This window comes from Cydia fagiglandana, chromosome 7 (genome assembly GCF_963556715.1).
Source record: "Cydia fagiglandana chromosome 7, ilCydFagi1.1, whole genome shotgun sequence".
Classification (NCBI taxonomy): domain Eukaryota; kingdom Metazoa; phylum Arthropoda; class Insecta; order Lepidoptera; family Tortricidae; genus Cydia; species Cydia fagiglandana.
In genome coordinates, this window is record NC_085938.1 from 18,160,862 (window position 1) to 18,182,897 (window position 22,036).

A 22,036-nucleotide genomic window follows, 5' to 3' on the forward strand; every position below is an offset into this window, starting at 1 on the left:
TGTTTTGATTATTACATAAAACTTTATTAAATAATTTTTAATCAGAATTAGTTGTTAGTCTGAAAATAGTAAATTTTTCATAATTTTAACTACTTCATTCACAAAATTAATAACTTGACAAGATTTATATAACAAAGAAAAAAATGTTTGACATACTCGAACATGACAACTTAACAATTTGTTATCATGTGATCGAATCTGTGGTAATTTTAGTAGACAACCAAAAAAAGCAAGAGAAAGTTTGTTACTTCATTTTAAGTATTAATAATGAATTCATTATTTATTGACACATTCGACAAATATTTTTGTGCATACATTGTCTTGACGGTACGTACTTGAGTGTATTGTATCGTGCCACAAAGTTTGGACGATAGATAAGGAGCCTGTGAATTGCTTGTGAAGTGTCGTGTCGTGTGGGAGTGTTTACCAGAGCCAAGACGTCGCGTCGGAGCTTCCCGGACACGGGTTGGATGATCCGCGCGACCGACAGGTGAGTGCCAGGGACGAGGGCGGCTGCCGCGGGCTCATCCCGCCCACGGGCTCCTCGGGCCGTTTCGTTACATGTTTGTGCGTTGCTCTCCTGTTTTCATACGTTTAGACATGTTTACAAGCTCTGGGTATGAACAGACGTTGTTGTGGGCGGTTTCTGTGGTGAGAATTACGTCTTAGGTCCTGGAGAACTCGCGTAGGGCGCCGCGGCGCTGGCCATGGGCGATGACATCATTCTGTATATTATATTTGTTAAGCAATTTGTTGGCCTGTCAAACAGGTCACAGGTTGACTGACTGAGATATGCCTTTAATGTGGGTTTGTAACAGATGCTCATGTTTTTAGTAGTGATGATTTTTAAATTAAGGATACACTATCCTAGACTCTTGACTTCAGTAGCCTTTAGAATGTAACCCAAAAATGTTTTCAGAAGACAACAATCTAAGAAGGGCCTTAGATGATATTCTGTATGGGCTCCTGAAGGGGAACAGCGGGTGTCATTGCTAGTTGTGTTCATTTACCACAATCTCTGGAGTTAATGGTGATCCACCCCTGGAATAATTCCTACATTATTCTTTGCCATAATTTCCTGCAGAAAAAAAGAACTTCTAGTTATAGCAAAAATCACAAAATATTAATGAGAATAGAACATTATAAATCAAAACTAAAGTGTGGTGATTGGGTCTCAGTGGTGGATTTGCCCTATTAAGGCCCAGTATGCCCGGGCATAGGGTGGCCAGATATGAATGGGCGGCAGTCTAAATAATGGGTGCTGAGCTGCTGATAATGAGGTGGCTAGTCTTTACTAAATTGCTACTTGGGCCTAAAGCAGCCAAGACTGCAAATCCACCATTGCTGGTACATTTTCCCATATAGACAGAAATATATTTACATTATTGACCAAATTTATTCAGAAGGATTAATATTTGAGGCCTTAAAATAGAACATTGGTGATATGTTGAGAAAATGAGTTGTTAATTATATTAACACATAACATTTCTTGCTAATCTTATCAGTATTAAGCACTTTGATCCAAATTCATGTGTGCTTGATGTTAATGATTGTGGGTACAGTCACACACATATGACTTCTACCTCTAATTTATTAAAAAAATATTAAAATGTGAATGTTACTGTATTTGTGAAAAGTATGACTATTTAATATGCATAATGCAATGCAATGAGTCTTAAGGATATAGTATACATTCATCCATACTAATATAAATGCGAAAGTAACTCTGTTTGTCTGTTTCCTCTTCACATTTAAACTACTGAACCAATTTAGAAGAAATTTGGTATGAATAAGAAATAGTTAAGTAAATAAATAAATATTATAGGACAATTTTACACAGATTGACCTAGTCCCACAGAACATATACATACTTGCAGTTAATGTAAAATGTGTGATTCAGGATGTTCATTTTATTATGTTAAAAAATAAGAGAAAAAAATTGTGGACTTTTTGTAAAAAAAACTCCCCACGAAGACACTTTCCCACTGTAAGCCGGAAAACATATTAAGTACATATTTTTTTAATTTTTATAATCACAAAATTAAATGAAATGAAGTTACTGTAAAAAAAATTTTTGTGTCAAACCCTTTTATCTCTGGCTGTACTTCTCAAGAACTATCTAATGGGTATAACTTGATGTGTTGGTGCTCTTCCATCGAGGGGTTCCTTTGGCTACCTTCTGACTGCATCATCAGATCAGCGCCATGTTGGCATATTATTGCATTGTCATTGGAATTATGGCTCTGAATTTTAACTGAATCAGATATCAGGAAATGGTTCATATTTAAATTACAAAATTTGAATCAAACATACAAAGAAACAAATATAGGGCAAGTTATATAGAAACAAAGGTACTGGAGCCCGTTTAAGCTAACTCTGCCCCATGTTTGATAGTACAATATAGATAGAGTGTGGAAGCATTATTATAAACGTCATAATTTCATACAAATTTAAAAAAATCGCATCTTTGTGATCTTACGTAAGAACTAAGAAACCCCCCTCCCTCCCCTGTGTATGAAAAAATAATGTATGTTCGATCCCCCTCCCCCCACCCCTAAGTCTTCTTACGTGATAAAACAGCGCCTGTGTTTTTTTAAATTGTTTATTGTCAAATGACCCTTCTAAACTATTGTATAATCAGCAGTCAAAGGTGCAGTTATTCGGCCTACGCTACAGCCTACGATTGTCGAGCGTTAGATGCACTGATTGACCTGGCCTTGAACGAGCGGCGCCATTATTCGCTCTTCCTGAGATTTGACAGTTATTCGCTTATTAACGTCATCAACTAGCTAGCTTCACTTCCAGGGGTTTTTCGTCACAGCACTAATCCCAATCTTATCAATATTATCAACACGTAAAATTATTTTACTATCAGAGTTCCAACTCATTAGAATTATCATATCATATTATTGATAGTGTTTCGTTTTTCTTTTTGGACCATCCACTTCACAGCGTACTTAAAAATGCAAAGCAATTGTAAGGTTACCGCAAACACTGACAATAAATCAGCAAAACACGGTAAAATGAACCACGTAGTAAAAAGTCGTTGTAACCATCTTGAAGGTCCAACGGATTATCGACCCTATCTCTATAAACAGTACAATATAAGTCCAATAATAGATGAGGGGCCTTTACTCTAAATGACCATTCTTAGGCAGTCGTGCATACTGCAGTACTTTGGACATGTCTCTAGGCGAGATAACGACTCCATAGAGCGACTAGTCGTACAAGGAAGAGTGGAGGAAACCAGATCGCGCGGCAATGCGGCCAAGCGCTGGACTGACCAAATAAAACCCGCAGTGGGAAACCGCGTATAGCGTACCTATCTGACTGTGCCAGACAGTCTGCCAACAGAGAGAGATGGCGGGAGATCGAGCGAAGTCACAGACCAATCCTGTGGGCGAAGTGCTGTGTCTGCCTCTACTACCGAAGCGGGTATCGTCTTGGGTCGTCCCATTCGTTTTTCGTCAAGTTCTTAAATTAGTCCTATTCTGCTTTCGTCACTCATTCTACATTCGTCACAATCGTCGGTGGCTTTCAATGTAAAATGAGTGACGAAAGCAGAATAGGACTAATTTAAGAACTTGGCGAAAAACGAATGGGACGACCCAAGACGATACCCCGATGCGGACGCCTCAACGTGACTACGACCGCTCTGTCAAGAGCGATACGACAGAGAATAGATAGTCGGGTAAACACCAGGGGCGGCCGTTTATCTATTATTTTACTTGTAATCAATTTTTCATAGAGATTGAGTCGATAATCCGTTGGACCTTCAAGATGGGTCTAACTCAAACGACTTTTTAATGCCGTGTTTTGCGGTCGAACAGTAAACGCCCAGGCAATCACCAGGGATTGTCTTCGAAAGTTCAAACAGTCCTTGAAACCCACTTAAACAAGATTTATTAATTACCAAAATAGTACAATAATCTATAATTAAGCGTTAAATAGATCATTATAATCGATATTATCGATAAGGGCATTGTTACAGATGACGCGGGCGCACGGAGCATGTGCATATGCTCTCAGATACTAAAAAACGTGTGGAGCTCCTACCATACGGGGAAGGTTTGTACTACTCGTATCAAAATGTTATTTATTTGTGGAACAGCACATTACAACTATTACAAAGGGTGTAATCCCATTTGTCCCCGTCCCATGTGAGAATGTGGATATGAATGATTGAATGCACCTAATCCCATCTGTGCCCGTTAGGGACAAATGGGAATGCATCTCTAAAATCAATAAATGAATCGTGCCCCGAATCTAGTTGGAACAGAACTAGTTGTTGCTAAACGGCGTTATATGTTTTGTACAAGATTAATCGAATTGAATTCAGCGAATGGCGCTACAGCCCGAAAGTACACGTTGAGTTGAGCTACAATTTTTTCTTAGACTTTATTCCTCTTTTACTCTTAACCTTTTGAACGCCACAGACGGCAATTGACGTCAACGCAAAATCGTGACAACGACGCCAATGACGGCATTTGACGCCGATCACTTTTAGGTTGGCATAATTTATTCACAACACTAAATTGTACCCCCGTGGCGTCAGTGGCACGGCAAATGGATGCGCCGTTTGGCGTTCAAAAGGTTAATACTTTCGCGATCATCATCATGCATCTAGAAGGCGTTGTTTTTATTTTCTCCAGTGAATTCTAATAGTTAATTTAGTTTTCTCCAATATGCTCGGAAATGTTCACCTTACTGTAGCAAAAATAGTACGGGAAGTTCTTCGTTAATGTCAAACTCTAACTAAAAAACATCAAACTATCGCTGTCCTGTTCTAGCGGACGGGAAGTAAAAAAACACTACAGTAATAACCTATTACTGTAGTGTTTTTTACTTTTTAATAATAAAAAACGCAAACAGCCAATTATTATTGCCGCGAGCCGCTTCTACACGACCCGATCAGCTATCATTTCACGTGTATGATCGTGCGAATAGTGCTTAATAAAATCAAAGATTATTTTTATATTTTTTTTAAATCTCATCCGTGTTCAAAAAGCTTACATAGTTTGTCAAAGGACTTTCTCATTTCAAACATAGACAAAGAGAATCATACTATCTTTGTCTTACACTAGTACTAGCACCCAAAAGAAAAGGATGGGTGTAGTTTTCCTGGTTCTTACTGACTGAAAAGTTGGTTTGACAAACTATATTGCGCAATTATATTGAATGAACGAATATTGAATGGTACTGAATGGCAGAATAAGTTTGTGCTTTTAACTTTTAAAAATTAATTAAAGAGGGAAATTGTTTTTGACATTTTGGATGTGAAGGTTTGATTTGAGTGATGCTTGATGCTTAAATAATAATTATTTTAGCTTATTTCCTCGCATGTTTGGAGAAAAGCACTATATATGCCTCGGCAGGAATAGCAATTCGTGGATTCGTCTTCTTTGTCGGACTCCGCTTCGCGTCGTCCGACAAAATCGAAACTCATCCACGAATTGCCCTTTCCCGGCCTCTGCAATAATGTAGTATAGTTTTCTCATTTTGGGTCACTGAGCCAATGGATCGAGTAAGTTATCGATGTAAATGATCAGCGATCAAATGCTCATCTCCACATTGTCTTGATGGTTGCAGGGTGAGGTTACACGTAATGGTGAGATGGCGCGGCGGCGCGTGACGCGCAAGTGGGAGGTGTTCGCGGGCCGCAACCGCTTCTGGTGCGATGGGCGCCTTATGACCGCGCCGCAGCCCGGGGTCTTCCTTCTGACCCTGGCGTTGGTTGCTGCTACGTCAGCGTTACACCTCGCCTTCGACGGGCCTTACTTGGGTAAGTAGTTTTCTACTTTCTAGCACTTTCTGTAGTATTTCGTACAGAATGTCTAACCTGAATCGATTTCACCTTACGGAGGCAGAACTGAATTTCGCTTTGCATTTGACGAACAATGTCTAAGTATAGTTCGTAGTTTTGTACCTGAGCCCGAGCTAATCCTATTGTCTATTGTTAAGTAAAACCGCTCGTGCCACGTGCCACAACCACCTGCATAAAAACCTGCGTAATTCGGTTACCGAGTGCCGGCGAGTCGAACACTACAGAACCAGTCTAAAATGTGTCATCGAGATGCGTAACAAAGGCGCGTTATCGGAGAGCGCACCTACACTGGTTTTTTGAGCGTTGGACTAGCCCGCGCTCAGGTGCCAAATAGAATGAGTGTGACCCTTTTTTGCAGGTAAGTAGCACGTGCGGTTTTACTTAACAATAGACAATAGGATTAGCCGCCGGGCTTTGTTACAAAACTACGCACTATACACACTTAAATCACTTTCACTATGGCCCCTATTCCAACACAGGCGCGACAATTATTAACATCAATGTTACAAGCGTTGTAAGCGCATATAGAATCTACGGGACCTGCTCAGCATCGAGCAGGTTGGATGCTAGTTTGCCACCGTAAGTATAACAAAAACTTCTTTCGCACGTCAGGCGGTGAATCATGCCTCCTGGGGGCACGGCAGTCAGTGCCTTCGAAAGAGCAAATAAAACAAAGCAGGCTCAGCCGTACGCTCTTTTCTCGAAGGCATTAAGGGCATTTTCGAGTCCCTGATACTTATTTATGTATATAGTTCGTTTTTTTTAGCATTAGAAAGAACTCCGCAGAAGCAAGCGTGTAGTTTTTATCAGGCTCGTTAATTGTTAATAATTATTGAATTATGTAATATAGTATGGTCAATACATATAATTTACTTCAAATTGTTATCGCTAAAAGTGCCAGATTTGGAACCACAAGCGAACTTCTGCGAAGTTCTTTCTAATGCTAAAAAAAACGGACTATAAGTAAGTATGGCTATAAGCCTGATTTTTCAGGACATAATAAAACATAGGTAAATTCAGAATGATATATTGTTTTATTGTAATATTGTAACTGGCAATCCTTGTATCGTAGCCCGTCGCGTGTCCCCCGCGCTGCCCGCGCTGGGCGCGGCGCTGGCGGCGCTGACGCTGTGCGCGCTGCTGCGCACGGCGCTGACGGACCCGGGCATCCTGCCGCGCGCCGCGCCCGCCGAGGCGGCGCTGGACGCGCCCCAGGCCACGGCGGCCCGCCCTCCGCCCCGCGCGAGGTACACGCACGCACATTACATACATCAATTAAACATCTACGGTTTTTTTAGCATTAGAAAGAACTTTAAAGAAGATATATATCTTGACAAGTCTTTTAGTTGAAAAACCCTTTTTAAAAATCAGTAACTATTACTTATGAAAGCAGAAGAATATAAATGATCGTATTATATTCATAATTGTTACATATTTGCCGTAACTTATTTTTAAAATGTGTTTTTCAATTAAAAGACGCATCAAGATTGTTTACCTTATATCTAATGCAAAAAAAAAACGAACTATAACATTTAGCTCAGGCGGTAAGTTCAGTATTTTTAATAGATTTATTCGTACATAATACAAGCCAAGGCCGCACTGCCGCCACTTGACCAAGCTGCAGTTAATCATTTAATTTTATATAAGTATATTTCTTACAAAACGCCTTCAACCGGAAAATGATACCAGAAAAATTTAACAACTTTAAATAGTGGCACTAAAGCATCAGCCACTTTTACTTTCTTTTCCTCATTTCCATTCGTTATGCATACTGACGCCAGCGATTATGCTCTAAAATAAATAGTACTTTGTTAATGCAAGATTTAGAGATTAGTATTGGCAATGAAGAATTTGCCATCTATGCTTTCAACATAATTATAACATTTTCCTCAAGAAAATTCGGTATACAAACTGACGCCAGTGGTTATACTCTCGGTTCAATGCTAATGCAGGAAAAGAGTAAAGAAACCAGTAGTTTGCACATGCAAGTCGTTGTGTTATAATAATATATCGTTAAAATAACAGGCTTCTCATGCATTGTATTAGTCTGTGCCTTGGTAACTTTTGTGATTTGTGGGCAGCTAGATAAACGCGTCCGATTTTTGACATTATTTCACAGGGAGGTTCTAGTCCGCGGACGCGTAGTGAAACTAAAATACTGTTTCACGTGCAAACTGTTCCGGCCGCCGCGCGCGTCCCACTGCTCTCTGTGTGATAACTGTGTGGAGAGGTTCGACCACCACTGCCCATGGGTAAGACATACATACATACACATTGTGTACAATACTGTTTCACTTGTAAACTGTTCAACTGATATAGTTTGTAGATTTCTAACAGGCCCCGAAGGCTAATCCTTTGTCTATTATTAAGTAAAACCGCACGTGCTACTTACCTGCAAAAAGGGTCTTAATTATTCTAATTGGCACCTAAACGCGGGTTAGTCCAACACTCCAAAAACCAATGTAGGTGCGCTCTCCGATAACGCGCCTTTGTTACGCATCTCGATGACACATTTTAGACTGGTTCTGTAGCGTTCGACTCGCCGGCACTCAGTTACCGTGGTACTGAGTGCCGGCGAGTTGAACAGACCATACACATCCTACCGAAATAGAAAACACTATAACTTACTTTTACTTTTTAAAACTGTTTTTTTTTTGTTTCCAGGTGGGCAACTGCGTGGGCCGGCGTAACTACCGCGCGTTCTACACGTTCGTGGTGTCTCTCTCGTTCCTGGCCGTGTTCGTGTTCGCGTGCGCCGTCGCACACGTGGCCCTAGAGGCCAGGACTCTGGGGCTAGCCGCGGCGTTGCGCAAGGTACTAATTGTAAGATCGGGAGAAATAGCAAGGGAGAATTTTTACTAAACATGTTTATATTAACTACTGGTGGCCTAGTGGTAATAGCGTGCGACTTTCAATCCGGAAGTCGCGGGTTCAAACCCCGGCTCGTACCAATGAGTTTTTCGAAACTTATGTACGAAATATCATTTGATATTAACCAGTTGCTTTTCGGTGAAGGAGAACATCGTGAGGAAACGGGACTAATCCCAATAAGGCCTAGTTTCCCCTCTGGATTGGAAGGTCAGAAGGCATTCGTTTTCGTAAAAACTAGTGCCTACGTCAATTCCTGGGATTAGTTGTCAAGCGGACCCAAGGCTCCCATGAGCCGTGGCAAAATGCCGGCAAAACGCGAAGAAGAAGGAGAAGATGATTATATTAACCCATTGTTACATTTTCTAGGAGCCAGCGTCAGCGTTGGCAGCAGGAGTGTGCTTCCTTTCGGTATGGTCGGTGCTTGGTCTGGCCGGCTTCCATACGTACCTCGCTTCCACGGACCAGACTACCAATGAAGATGTAAGTAACTAGAAAAGGTCACACAGAGCGCCTCGCGAGGAAATTGCGATTTGCAATCCACAAGGACGGCAAATGTTTTTTTATGAATCCGCCCATTAGATAGATAGATAACAGTATATCCAGCATTTATAATGGCCCTTACGGCCTGCTTTTGCATTTTTTGTATTCTCATGGTCCGAAGAGTTTCCCCACAGTGCCAGCCATATGCCATTATACAGTGTCCATAAGCGTAGTATGATTGAATTGGACATTTACGTGATCGATTGAGATTTAGAAGTATCAAAAGAAAGAAGGGGGAGGACCCCCGCTCCGAGTCGTTTCTGGTGCAAAGGCTATCCATAGCCATCCAGCTCGGTAATGCCGCGAGTATTATGGGCACGTTTGCACCGGAAGCGTCTAGCAGCGGCAGCAATGTTTAATTAGTAACTTGTGTGTGTTTAGTTTGTAAGTATGACTAATTGTATGTATGTTTTGTGCAATAAACTTGAATTGCATAAATGATTGGTTCCAGATAAAGGGTTCATTCTCATCGCGACGCGGCAGTGGGAACCCGAACCCGTACTCGCGCGGCAACGCCTGCGCCAACTGCTGGCACGTGCTGTGCGGCCCGCTCGCGCCCAGCCTCATCGACCGGTGCGTACATTGTGGACCTTACCGTACTCGCGCGGCAACGCCTGCGCCAACTGCTGGCACGTGCTGTGCGGCCCGCTCGCGCCCAGCCTCATCGACCGGTGCGTACATTGTGGACCTTACCGTACTCGCGCGGCAACGCCTGCGCCAACTGCTGGCACGTGCTGTGCGGCCCGCTCGCGCCCAGCCTCATCGACCGGTGCGTACATTGTGGACCTTACCGTACTCGCGCGGCAACGCCTGCGCCAACTGCTGGCACGTGCTGTGCGGCCCGCTCGCGCCCAGCCTCATCGACCGGTGCGTACATTGTGGACCTTACCGCACAACATTACCACGTTCCGTTATTTACCATGGATTTTATAAGGGTCGGTTGCACCAAACTGTTCGTATCGTTAAAGAGTTCGCTAAATTTTTATGTATGGAAAGTTTCATAGTGGCGCGCCGGCTGACGGTGATTAGTCTGTCAAATGTGGTTGGTGCAACTGGCCCTAAGAATAGGGAATATTACGCGAAACTACGCAGAGTTTCGCGTAAGGGGGCGCCGCTACCACAATCGCTGTACGTATCGCGCCTGCATTATACCGCCACGGCTGCTGAAGTGGTGGAGTATGTACACCAGAAGACCGGCTACACGCTGAGGGTGTTCCAGCTTCGATCGCGCCACTACGTGCACTTCAACTCTTTTGTGGTGCGCGTGCCGCGACCGCTGCAGGGGACCATGGAGTGCGCCGACTTCTGGCCGAAAGGTGTCGTGTTTCGGAGGTTCCGGGGCAAACTGCCGAATCCGACACAAGAGCAGCCGACACAACGGGGCCACGCCGTTTTGTCGTCTAAATAGTGTTTAGTTTTAAGTTTATAAAATACATAATGTATGTTAGTCTGTAAGGTATTTGTAATATGGGCCTTGTTGCCTGAATTAAATATCTAAATTAAAAAAAATAAAACAATCCATCACAATTTGAGGGTCTACCGCGAAACAAGAAAATCAAAATTAGGTTATTTAACCTCTCTATCACTCTTGCATATTCCAGTAATAAAGAGGCATATAAAGTCGGACCAAGAAAAGTCTGCAGCGGATTTGATAGCCCACGCAGCGCATGTGTTATTTATACGTCATAATTCCACAGAAGTTTGACGTTTAAATTAACACTTGCACTGCGTGGTAGGCTATCAAATCCGCTGCAGACTTTTCTTAGTCTGACTCTAACTAAATTTCGCCCTGTGTTAACAAACCGCCTTGATGCATCAATGTCATATGTATTATCTTTGAAAACTTATAATAAAACAGTTTAAGGCACTGTATGTATAAATAAATAAATAAATATTATAGGACATTATTGCACAAATTGACTAAGCTCAAAAAGGCTTGTGTTGTCGGTACTCAGACAACGATATATATAATATATAAATACTTAAATACATAGAAAACAACCATAACTCAGGAACAAATATGTATCTGTATCTTCATACAAATAAATGCCCTTACCAGGATTCGAACCCGGGACCATCGGCTTCATAGGCACACCCATAGGCCAGACCGGTCGTCATAAGGTATAAGTTACTCTATGGATGTGTATGGTTTACGTTAGGCGCTAGTGCTGCACTCTTGCGGCAGAACATTCAGAATCAGAATCAGAAACTGCATTGAAAACATTGCAGTGTTGTTAAGGTTATTATGTATTTGCAGGCGTGGCATCGTGAGCCCGGACTGTCACGAGGACCTGCCGCCGGCCTTCGTGGCGGCGCTGCAGGCCTCCGCGGCGGCCGGCCCGCCCGACCCGCCGGTCACGCTGCAGCCCAGTACCGAACCTAACGGTCAGTCATCCAATAATATCGACTATCGATATCGCCGCCAGCGGACAAACTGGACATTAGGCGCAAGCGGCAAATAATGCTGAAAATATACTTCCCTGCATTTAATGCTCTAATATTCATTTAATCAAGTCGTTATTATTATATTTTATTTTGATTTAATTTCATTTCTTTTTAATTTCAATTAATTTATTTATCTATAACATTGTATTGAATATTGATCATAATACTAACAATATTTTATAAGTCATCGTCATAAGTACTAACAAAAATGATCTCAGTCGGTCCTTAAATAAATGATAGTTAAAATTAAATTATATCATCAGCAGTGTAATTTCAGTATAAAATAGCTAGTCGAAGGCTCTGACTAGCAAAAATTGTAAATAGCAGTAGGTATGCTTTTAGTGATTGAGGTAAAACTTTAGAGCCCGCGCAATCGCCAAATCTTCTGTCGCAAAATTCGCGCGGCGTGGCACATTTTTAGGGTTCCGTACCTCAAAAGGAAAAAACGAAACCCTTATAGGATCACTCGTGCGTCTGTCTGTCCGTCTGTCACAGCGTGTTTTCTCGGAAAATACTGGACCAATTAAGTTGATATTTGGTACACATATGTAAATTTTTGACCCAAAGATAAACATGTTTTTTTTTATAATTTTAAAATACATAGGTTTGAAGTTATTTAAGAAAATAGCTAAAATATTTCCATGTCCCCCCCATTCTATAAATATTTCCATCTCCGAAACTAAAAAAGAATACACAATAGTTCTTTACCCGTAGATAAAAAGAAGAAAACCTATGAGAAATGTGCAGTCAAGCGTGAGTCGGACTCCTACGTCGTCGTACGTCGTACGTCGGAGTACGGAACCCTAGAAACGCGAGTCCGACTCGCACTTGGCCGGTTTTTCTTCCTTCTGTTATATTGGAAAACTAGTTTTCACTCCAACTTTTGTGTGATCGTGCAGGTACTGGGAGTTATAGCAACCTGTTCACAGTGACGCCGGTAGGCAACCACGCCTACCTCAACCACAGCCTCGACCTCGACCCCACGCCTCTACATGGTAATGATTAAAATAACATTTAACATAAAAAAAAACTTTATTGATATAACCTCTCACAAAAACCATCGTTAATATTCAGAGGTGTGCATCGGCGGTCCGACGGTCAACAGTAGCGCCGCGGCTACGAGTACAGTGAGCGCGCTGAGCGCGGCGCGGCTGCGGCTGCTGCACGACACCACCATGATCGACGCGGCGCTCGACCTGGACGAGCCCGAGCCGTCGCCGCATCTACAGGCCAACGTAAATATAACCTGTTTACCAGCCGGGCTAGCACATGATTGGCGCGACAGTATCTCGTCGCAAGATATACCTCGTTTTTATAGCATTAGAAAAAAGGTAAACAATCTTGATGTGTCTTTTAATTGAAAAACACATTTTAAAAATAAGTTACGGCAAATATGTAACAATTATGAATCTAATACGATCATTTATATTCTTCTGCTTTCATAAGTAATAGTTTTTGGTTTTTAAAAAGCGTTTTTCAATTAAAAGACATGTCAAGATCGCTTACCTTCTTGCAAGTTCTTTCTAATGCTAAAAAAAAAAAACTATAGGTCTCGCGACCCTACCCTACCCTACCCTACCCTAGTAGTCTATCCCTCTTTACTTAATACAGTGAGAAAAAGACGGATGGTCTATCTCGCGGTGAGATTCTGGCGCGCCAATCATGTGCTAGGCCTACAGCGGTTCTCAAACTTTTTTGGTGACGGAACTCCTTTAGAAAGTAAAAAATAATCATAATCAAACTAAATTAGGTAAGTTTCTCAGTAGATAAAAACATAGTACAAACGACATCAACGCACTTCTTATCATTAAATAGTAGCGCGTTGATGTCTTTGTTCTTGACCGCGGCGACGCGTGATTGGTCGAATTCAGTCAGTTGAAAGCGTTTCGATAGAAGTCATTATAGTAGAGTCGGGAGCCCATTTGAGGTTTGATATAGATACAAAGTCTTGTTTAAACCATAAAAGTCGACGAGTAGAAAAACTATTTTTCGTTAAGTTCGCTAGCACACTTGCGATTTGCGAGCGAGTTGAAAACGAGGCGAGCGCGCAATGATCTCGCCGCGAGCGCGCAACGGTTTCGCCCCATCTCAGTATGACAGTACGCAGCGAAATCGTTGCGCGCTCGCGAATCGCCAGTGTGTAGCCCTAATCCGCTCACCCGCTCTATGCAACCGTGCGAGCTAGCTAAGGTGCTTACCTTAAGAGTGCTATTACATTTCGGGGTTGAGCGAGTTTAGGTATTTTACGCGCTGCGGCAGGCCGTGCGAGCTCAGTATTCCGATCCCTTCTACCACACTCGCACTACAATGATGGGTTAAACATTCTTGATCCTTCGCGAAGCATATTGAAATCAACCATAAAGGCTTGGCCACACACAGAGCGCGACGCAGCGCCGCGTCCGCGCCGCGTGATGCCGACGCGAAGCCTGGTCAAACAGGGCGCGCGCCGATCGCGCCGGCCTCACGCTCTCAACACGCCCTCAAGGCGCGCGTGAACGCGGCGCGGCCGCGCGGGAACGCGGCGCACCGCTCGCTGCCTAACGTCCGATCCTACTGATGTGACCTTGCGCGACGCGGCGGGCCGCCGCGTTCGCTCGGCGCAGCGCTGCGCACGCGCCGCGCGGACGCAAGGGGCCGCGCGGCGCGGGGCGCGACAGAAGCGGGGCGTGATACCGGCGGGACGCAGTCTGTTTGACGTCGGTAACCTGTTAGCATGTGCCGCGGTCGCGCGGCGTGGACGCGGCGCGGACGCGGCGCTGCGTCGCGCTCTGTATGTGGCCAAGCCTTAACAACACTAACTGTACTTAACTTATAAAGTCCTAAAACTGTTTTTGATAAGTATGAAAATACTAAATGCAGTGCAAATGTACATAGGGGCTGTTCATAAATTATGTCATCTATTTTTGACCCCCCCCCCCCCCCCATCCTTCAAATCATCCAAAAATCATGCTTCGGATGACTCTGTTTCCTCCTACGTCATGCTACCATCATCCGATGTCCAGACCCCCCCCTCCTCCCATTTGAAACGACGTAATTTATGAATAGCCCCATACTCGTACTTATGAACGTATATTACTCGAAAGAAATTATAGGTACTCGCTTATTTATAAGAAACAAGTTACAAGAAACTGAAGATACACAGGGTCTGATGATGGAGCTGGAAGGTGGCCACGGGTACCAGTCTATCATGTAACTAAACCACTTCGTGTTTGGGCTCGTTTGATTCGTCTCAACAAGATCTTTGACACTGAAGATACACAGGGTCTGATGATGGAGCTGGAAGGTGGCCACGGGTACCAGTCTCTCATGTAACTAAACAATTTCGTGTTTGGGCTCGTTTGATTCGTCTCAACAAGATCTTTGGCACAAGACAGTACTCAGGGTCTGATGATGGAGCTGGAAGGTGGTCACCATTACCAATCAACCATACAACTAAACCACATCGTGTTTAGGCTCGTTTTATTCATCTCAACAAGATCTTTGACACTAGGTGATACTCAGAGTCTGATGATGGAGCTGGAAGTTGGTTACCGGTACCAATCAACCATGCAACTAAACCACTTCATGTTTAGGCTCGTTTGACTAGTCTCAACAAGATCTTTGACACTAGGTGATACTCAGAGTCTGATGATGGAGCCGGAAGGTGGTCACCGGTACCAATCAACCATGCAACTAAACCACTTCATGTTTAGGCTCGTTTGATTAGTCTCAACAAGATCTTTGACACTAGGTGATACTCAGAGTCTGATGATGGAGCTGGAAGGTGGTCACCGGTACCAATCAACCATGCAACTAAACCACTTCGTGTTTAGGCTCGTTTGATTCGTCTCAACAAGATCTTTGACACTAGGTGATAAACCAAACACGAAGTGGTTCAGTTATGTGATAGACTGGTACCCGTCGCCACCTTCGAGCTCCATCATCAGACCCTGAGTAGTATCTTGTGTCAAAGATCTTGTTGCGACGAATCAAACGAGCCCAAACACGAAGTGGTTCAGTTACATGGTAGACTGGTACCCGTGGCCACAGTCCAGCTCCATCATCAAACCCTGAGTACTAACTTGTGTCCAAGGTCTTGTTGAGACGAATCAGTGGCGGTACTTCCATACAAGCCCAAAAGCCGGGCTTGCCTTAGTTGCCTTACCGAAATTACGTAGTGATAAGATCAATAATCAATATAGATTATTTTAAAACCGCGCGCCACCCGTACGTATTATTAAATTCAAGCCACAGCGCGCGGACCGCGGCGCCAGCGTGTTGCAAAATTTTGCCGTGGCGCCTCCTCCGCGCGAAAGAAATCAGGCGTAGGATGAATATCTGCTGAGAATTCAGCTATCCTGCTCGCTCTCGTCGGATTGCGGTTGCAACCCGACGAGTGCGAGCTTGCTTTTTCGTCCCGCTCTAGGCGGTCTAAGCCTACAAACGCCATAGAACGATGTAACTATTTGTTGGTATGTATAGCAATTTTATAAGGCGATTTAAGCCGAGCTTTTGGTGTGAAGTTAGCTGCATAAGTTCACACGGGCACGCGTTTACTTCAAGTGTATTATTATTTAGTCGAGTCGAAAGTAACGTAACGAAAGGTCAATTTATTTAAGTGAATTTGAATTAAGTAGTGAATGTGGATTTGTTCGTTTGTTGTGACGTTTATAAGTGTTAACAATGGATGAAGTTGTTCCTTGTGACGGTATGAGATGCGTCCACGTATTACTCAACGAAAGCAAGGTAAAATCGTTAAACTTTGTAAAAAAACGGGATATATATCATTTCCACGCCAAAACCAACACCCGACTTGTGTATTCTCAGATAAGTCAGTCGCATTAAGAGAAAATTTTGTACGACCGTTTACAAAACACAAGGATTGTTGGTTTACTCCAATTAAGGCGTAATTAGAGTGACAGGGAAAGAAGCATGCAATTTGCAAATTTCAGTGTATGAGGTAGGCCCTCTGATCATCATCATCATATCAGCCAGAGGTCGTCCACTGCTGGACATAGGCCTCCCCCAAAGAGTGCCACAATGACCGGTCTTGCGCCTCCCGCGACCTTCACCAGGCATAGGCGTACGCATGGTGGGGCAAGTGGGGCAACTTGCCCCACCCTGGTCTGTGGTCTGACAAGAAGCTAAAATTTTTTTGGAACAATTAAGGCACGTAACCCTACTTCTGCCCCACCCTTTAAAAAATGCTGGGTACGCCTATGTCACCAGGTCATCAGTCCACCTTGTGGGCCCTCTGATATGCTTGTAAAATTCTACTAATAGTTATGGTAGTACCTAGTATGCCCTGTGCTGTGCGCTATGATAGCTCGCCGCGATACGCTAGCAAATTCATATGAGTCCAAAGAGTGAGATTGGACATTTATTACGAAAACATATCTTTCGGCTTGCCTTACTCCGAAACCCTAGGCACGCCACTGAGACGAATCAAACGAGCCCAAACATGAAGTGGTTCAGTTACATGATAGCAGTGTTGGCAAAAAATCAATTCGAATTGACGATTGAGAATTGACCGATCAATTCGAATTGACGATTGACGAAACTAATTCTAAATCTACTGATTGAAGATTGACGATTACTAATCGTTAATTCGAATTGATCGGTCAATCCTCAATCGTCAATTCGGATTGACGATTACTTTGTATGTACCTACCTAATGTCCTTTTTTATTTAGGCCATTTTTGTGAAACTGACCAAATGCGATCAAAAGCGGTGTCTGAGTTTACCAAAGGTTCCGAAACATGTTTCCGACGGCTATATGAAGGATGTCCTTTTTGGAATATTTTCGGGACTTTCCTTGAAATTAACCGATAGCGTTCAAAATCGATATCTGAGGTGCCCAAAGGTTTAGAACTTGTTTCCGAGGGAAATATTGAGAGATGTCCTTTTTTGGGACAATTCTAGAAATTACCCGATTGCGTCTAAAATCGATATCTGAGGTAAACAGAGGTTTCTAAACATTTTTTCAACTGCAATATTGAAAGGTGTCCTGTTTTGGGACATTTTAGTGACATTCTTTGAAAGTGACTGATTGCATTCAAAATCGATATCTGAGGTGCAAAATATGGTTTCAACGGCAATATTTAGATTCTACACTTTAGCCGCGTACTTACTTTACTACCTGCATTACGCCACCCTGCTGAAAAAAGGTCATTTCTCGGTATTGCCGTCAGAAACATGTTTCGAAACCTTTGGGCACCTCAGATATCGATTTTGAACGCAATCCGTTAATTGGAAGAAATGTCCCATAAATGTCCAGAAAAAAAAAGGAAACTCCGTCTGTATTGCCGTCGGAAACATGTTACGGAACCTTTGGAAATCTCAGATATCGTTTTAAAGTGCCAACGATCAATTTAAAAAAATGTCCCGAAATGGAAGGGACATCCTTCAATACTGACGTCAGAAACATTTTTCGGGACCTATGGTCGACATCGATTACGAATATGAACGTAATTGGCCAATTTCGAAAAATCAGTCAATACTGACATCAGGAACATGTTTTCGAACCTCTGGGAACCTCAGATATCGACTTTAAGTCCAGTAAGTAAGTCCCTAAAAAGGACACCTTTGAAAACTAATCTTAGGGAAGGGAAAGGGACCCTAGGTTAATCTAGATTGAGAATTGATTTAATCCGAATTGAGGATTCTGTCGGTATTCTACAGGTTGCACTTCGGGGAGTGTGCCCAAGAGCTACACGAGCTTATTCCACCGTCCCCATTCTACCATCGGACTTTTAGACGCACGGCCGGTTTCCATCCTTACTTGGTAGATATTCCACCAATTCGCACGAAGCGCTTTGCTTCTACTTTCCTTATGCGCACTGCCAAGGAATGGAATTCCTTGCCGGCGTCTATATTTCCGTGTTCTTATAACCCGGCAACCTTAAAATCAAGAGTGAACAGGCACCTTCTGGGCGAGCTCGCTCCATCGTAGGCCACGTCTACGCCTCGGCTAGTCTGTGGCCAAGAGTAAGCCCATTCATAATAAAAAAAAAAAATTGATGCGTTAATTCCAATTGATTCAATCGGATTGACGCGTCAATCAGAATTAAATCAATTCGAATTGATAAATTCGGATTGACGCGTCAATTCGATTGATCAATCCGGATTGATTTAGTTCAGATTGATGCCATGATAGACAGGTACCCGTCGCCACCTTCGAGCTCCATCATCAGATCCTGAGTACTATCTTGTGTCAAAGATCTTGTTGAGATGAATAAAACGTGCCTAAACACGAAGTGGTTCAGTTACATGATAGACTGGTACCCGTGGCCACCTTTCAGCTCCATAATCAAACCTTGTGTATCTTCAGTGTCAAAGATCTTGTTGAGACTAATCAAACGAGCCCAAACACGAAGTGGTTTAGTTGCATGGTTGATTGGTACCGGTGACCACCTTCCGGCTCCATCATCAGACCCTGAGTACTATCTTGTGTCAAAGATCTTGTTGAGACGAATAAAACGAGCCTAAACACGAAGTGGTTTCGTTGCACGGTTGATTGGTACCGGTGACCACCTTCCGGCTCCATCATCAGACCCTGAGTACTATCTTGTGTCAAAGATCTTGTTGAGACGAATAAAACGAGCCTAAACACGAAGTGGTTTAGTTGCATGGTTGATTGGTACAGGTGACCACCTTCCAGCTCCATCATCAGACCCTGAGTACTATCTTGTGTCAAAGATCTTGTTGAGACGAATAAAACGAGCCTAAACACGAAGTGGTTTAGTTGCATGGTTGATTGGTACTGGTGACCACCTTCCGGCTCCATCATCAGACCCTGAGTACTATTTCGTGTCAAAGATCTTGTTAAGACGAATAAAACGAGCCTAAACACGAAGTGGTTTAATTGCATGGTTGATTGGTACCGGTGACCACCTTCCGGCTCCATCATCAGACCCTGAGTACTATTTCGTGTCAAAGATCTTGTTAAGACGAATAAAACGAGCCTAAACACGAAGTGGTTTAGTTGCATGGTTGATTGGTACCGTTGACCACCTTCCGGCTCCATCATCAGACCCTGAGTACTATCTTGTGTCAAAATCTTGTTGAGACGAATAAAACGAGCCTAAACACGAAGTGGTTTAGTTGCATGGTTGATTAGTACCCGTGACCACATTCCGGCTCCATCATCAGACCCTGAGTACTATCTTGTGTCAAACATCTTGTTGAGACGAATAAAACGAGCCTAAACACGAAGTGGTTTAGTTGCATGGTTGATTGGTACCGGTGACCACCTTCCGGCTCCATCATCAGACCCTGAGTACTATTTTGTGTCAAAGATCTTGTTAAGACGAATAAAACGAGCCTAAACACGAAGTGGTTTAGTTGCATGGTTGATTGGTACCGGTGACCACCTTCCGGCTCCATCATCAGGCCCTGAGTACTATCTTGTGTCAAAGATCTTGTTGAGACGAATCAAACGAGCCCAAACACGAAGTGGTTTAGTTGCATGGTTGATTGGTACCGGTGACCACCTTCCGGCTCCATCATCAGACCCTGAGTACTATCTTGTGTCAAAGATCTTGTTGAGACGAATAAAACGAGCCTAAACACGAAGTGGTTTAGTTGCATGGTTGATTGGTACTGGTGACCACATTCCGGCTCCATCATCAGACCCTGAGTACTATCTTGTGTCAAAGATCTTGTTGAGCCGAATCAAACGAGCCCAAACACGAAGTGGTTTAGTTGCATGGTTGACTGGTACTGGTGACCACCTTCCGGCTCCATCATCAGACCCTGAGTACTATCTTAAGTCAAAGATCTTGTTGAGCCGAATCAAACGTGCCCAAACACGAAGTGGTTTAGTTGCATGGTTGATTGGTACCGGTGACCACCTTCCGGCTCCATCATCAGACCCTGAGTACTATCTTGAGTCAAATAAATACATATAGAATGTCAGGTCGTTTCAAATATTTTTAATCCTGTCCGGTAGTTTATTAAACTGTACCATTATAAATTATAATACTATAAAAACAGTGCTAGGATCAAAGTCTCTCGTTGCGGTTTACACGCACACAGTATAGCGTTTTACACGGCGCCCGCCGCACACAATGATAAAAAACCTCGTCGTCGCCGTTGAAAATGTGCGGAGCCGACCGACACACGTCCTGCCTGTACAAGCTCTGCCGCGGCACTGAGCTGGCGAGCGCGCGTCATCGGTAATATAGAGTAGTTTTCAAAAATTTGCCAAAAAATTATAGTAGAATTTCATAAACACTAATGTATACCAACAGTATAAGCAAACGTTGCAGATTGCTTGTGTATGAAAATGACTTCAATATTAAGTAGATTTTCGTAGAAATTGACACTTGTTTCGGAGAGAAAATTTAGTTCGTTTTACTTTGATTTTCTCTTTCTCAAAGGTATGTAGGAAAAATATCGTTTGATATTCCTAAAGTACAGGGTATTAGTAATACAAAATAGCCAGGTTTAGCAGAGTAAAGTTCTCAACATTTCCAAATAAGAGCTTGCCGTTCAGTGCTTCACGGGGTTTTTCGGAAACGACCATCAGAAAAAAATTCATTACTAATTTAATAAGTCCTTTTTCTAATATTTACAACGATATTTAAAAAGATAAGAAGACGCTTTTACTGGAACAAGTACTCATTGTTTCTAATAATGAGCACAAAGTCCTGAATTTCGTCGACTAGTATCATCAATTTTGCATTATTTCGACTTTTCTTGTAAGAGCGCTCTTAATCGCTTCGTCGTTGAAAGACACGTTAAGGTCGCTTGATCTCGACGTGTCTTTTAATTTGAAAAAACGCTTTTTAAAAATCAGTAACTATTAATTATGAAAGCAGAAGAATGTAAATGATCGTATTATAGATTCATAATTGTTACATATTTGCCGTGACTTATTTTTAAAATGTGTTTTTCAATTAAAAGTCACATCAAGATTGTTTACCTTTTTTCTAATGCTAAAAAAACGAACTATAGTAATTGTAATTCTGTTTGTTTCAGACGCCGCCGCGGATCGCCACGGCGCAGCTCTGACCCGAGCACATTGTAATGATACGCTATTTGTACAAATACCTTATTATTCTTGTAAGATTTTTGAGACTCGCTTTATGAGGAATAAATATAATTATCTAATTTGTTGTTGTTTTGTTTTCCACTGCGCTTTATACACAAACTAACAGGCATCCCGTTATGAAATGTTTACAAAGAGCGTCAGTACTGATGGGCTTGTTACAGAAATTCCCAAAAAGTTGGAAACTATTTCAGAAAATTCACAGAAAATAACGGGAACTTTCATTTTGGAAATGGATAATTTCGATCCTCGTACAAAAATATAAGAAATTTCCGAAAATTTTCCATGTGGAAATTTCGCAATTTTGGACATTGCGACGGCACATT

General features: G+C 42.7%; 1 protein-coding gene across 1 annotated transcript; it reads left to right on the forward strand.

Annotated features, from left to right (window-relative positions):
- Window positions 1-188: 188 nt before the first annotated feature.
- LOC134666076 (palmitoyltransferase ZDHHC14-like) lies at window positions 189-21,772 on the forward strand. Its single transcript, XM_063523189.1, has 12 exons — window positions 189-490; window positions 3,992-4,068; window positions 5,590-5,782; window positions 6,897-7,071; window positions 7,944-8,076; window positions 8,489-8,638; window positions 9,062-9,175; window positions 9,687-9,808; window positions 11,493-11,620; window positions 12,580-12,675; window positions 12,755-12,915; window positions 21,641-21,772. The coding sequence occupies exons 2-12, from the start codon at window positions 4,012-4,014 to the stop codon at window positions 21,671-21,673; spliced, it is 1,362 nt and encodes a 453-aa protein (XP_063379259.1). The 5' UTR covers window positions 189-490; window positions 3,992-4,011; the 3' UTR covers window positions 21,674-21,772.
- The last annotated feature ends 264 nt before the right edge of the window (window positions 21,773-22,036 follow it).

What these genes read in the sequence shown, in the direction of transcription:
- LOC134666076 (XM_063523189.1), top strand. Translation starts at nt 4,012, where the DNA reads ATGTGCATATGCTCTCAGATACTAAAAAACGTGTGGAGCTCCTACCAT. An exon ending in GCTCCTACCATACGGGGAAG is followed by an intron (nt 4,069 to 5,589) that starts GTTTGTACTACT and finishes TGATGGTTGCAG; the next exon opens with GGTGAGGTTACACGTAATGG. An exon ending in CGCCGCATCTACAGGCCAAC is followed by an intron (nt 12,916 to 21,640) that starts GTAAATATAACC and finishes TGTTTGTTTCAG; the next exon opens with ACGCCGCCGCGGATCGCCAC.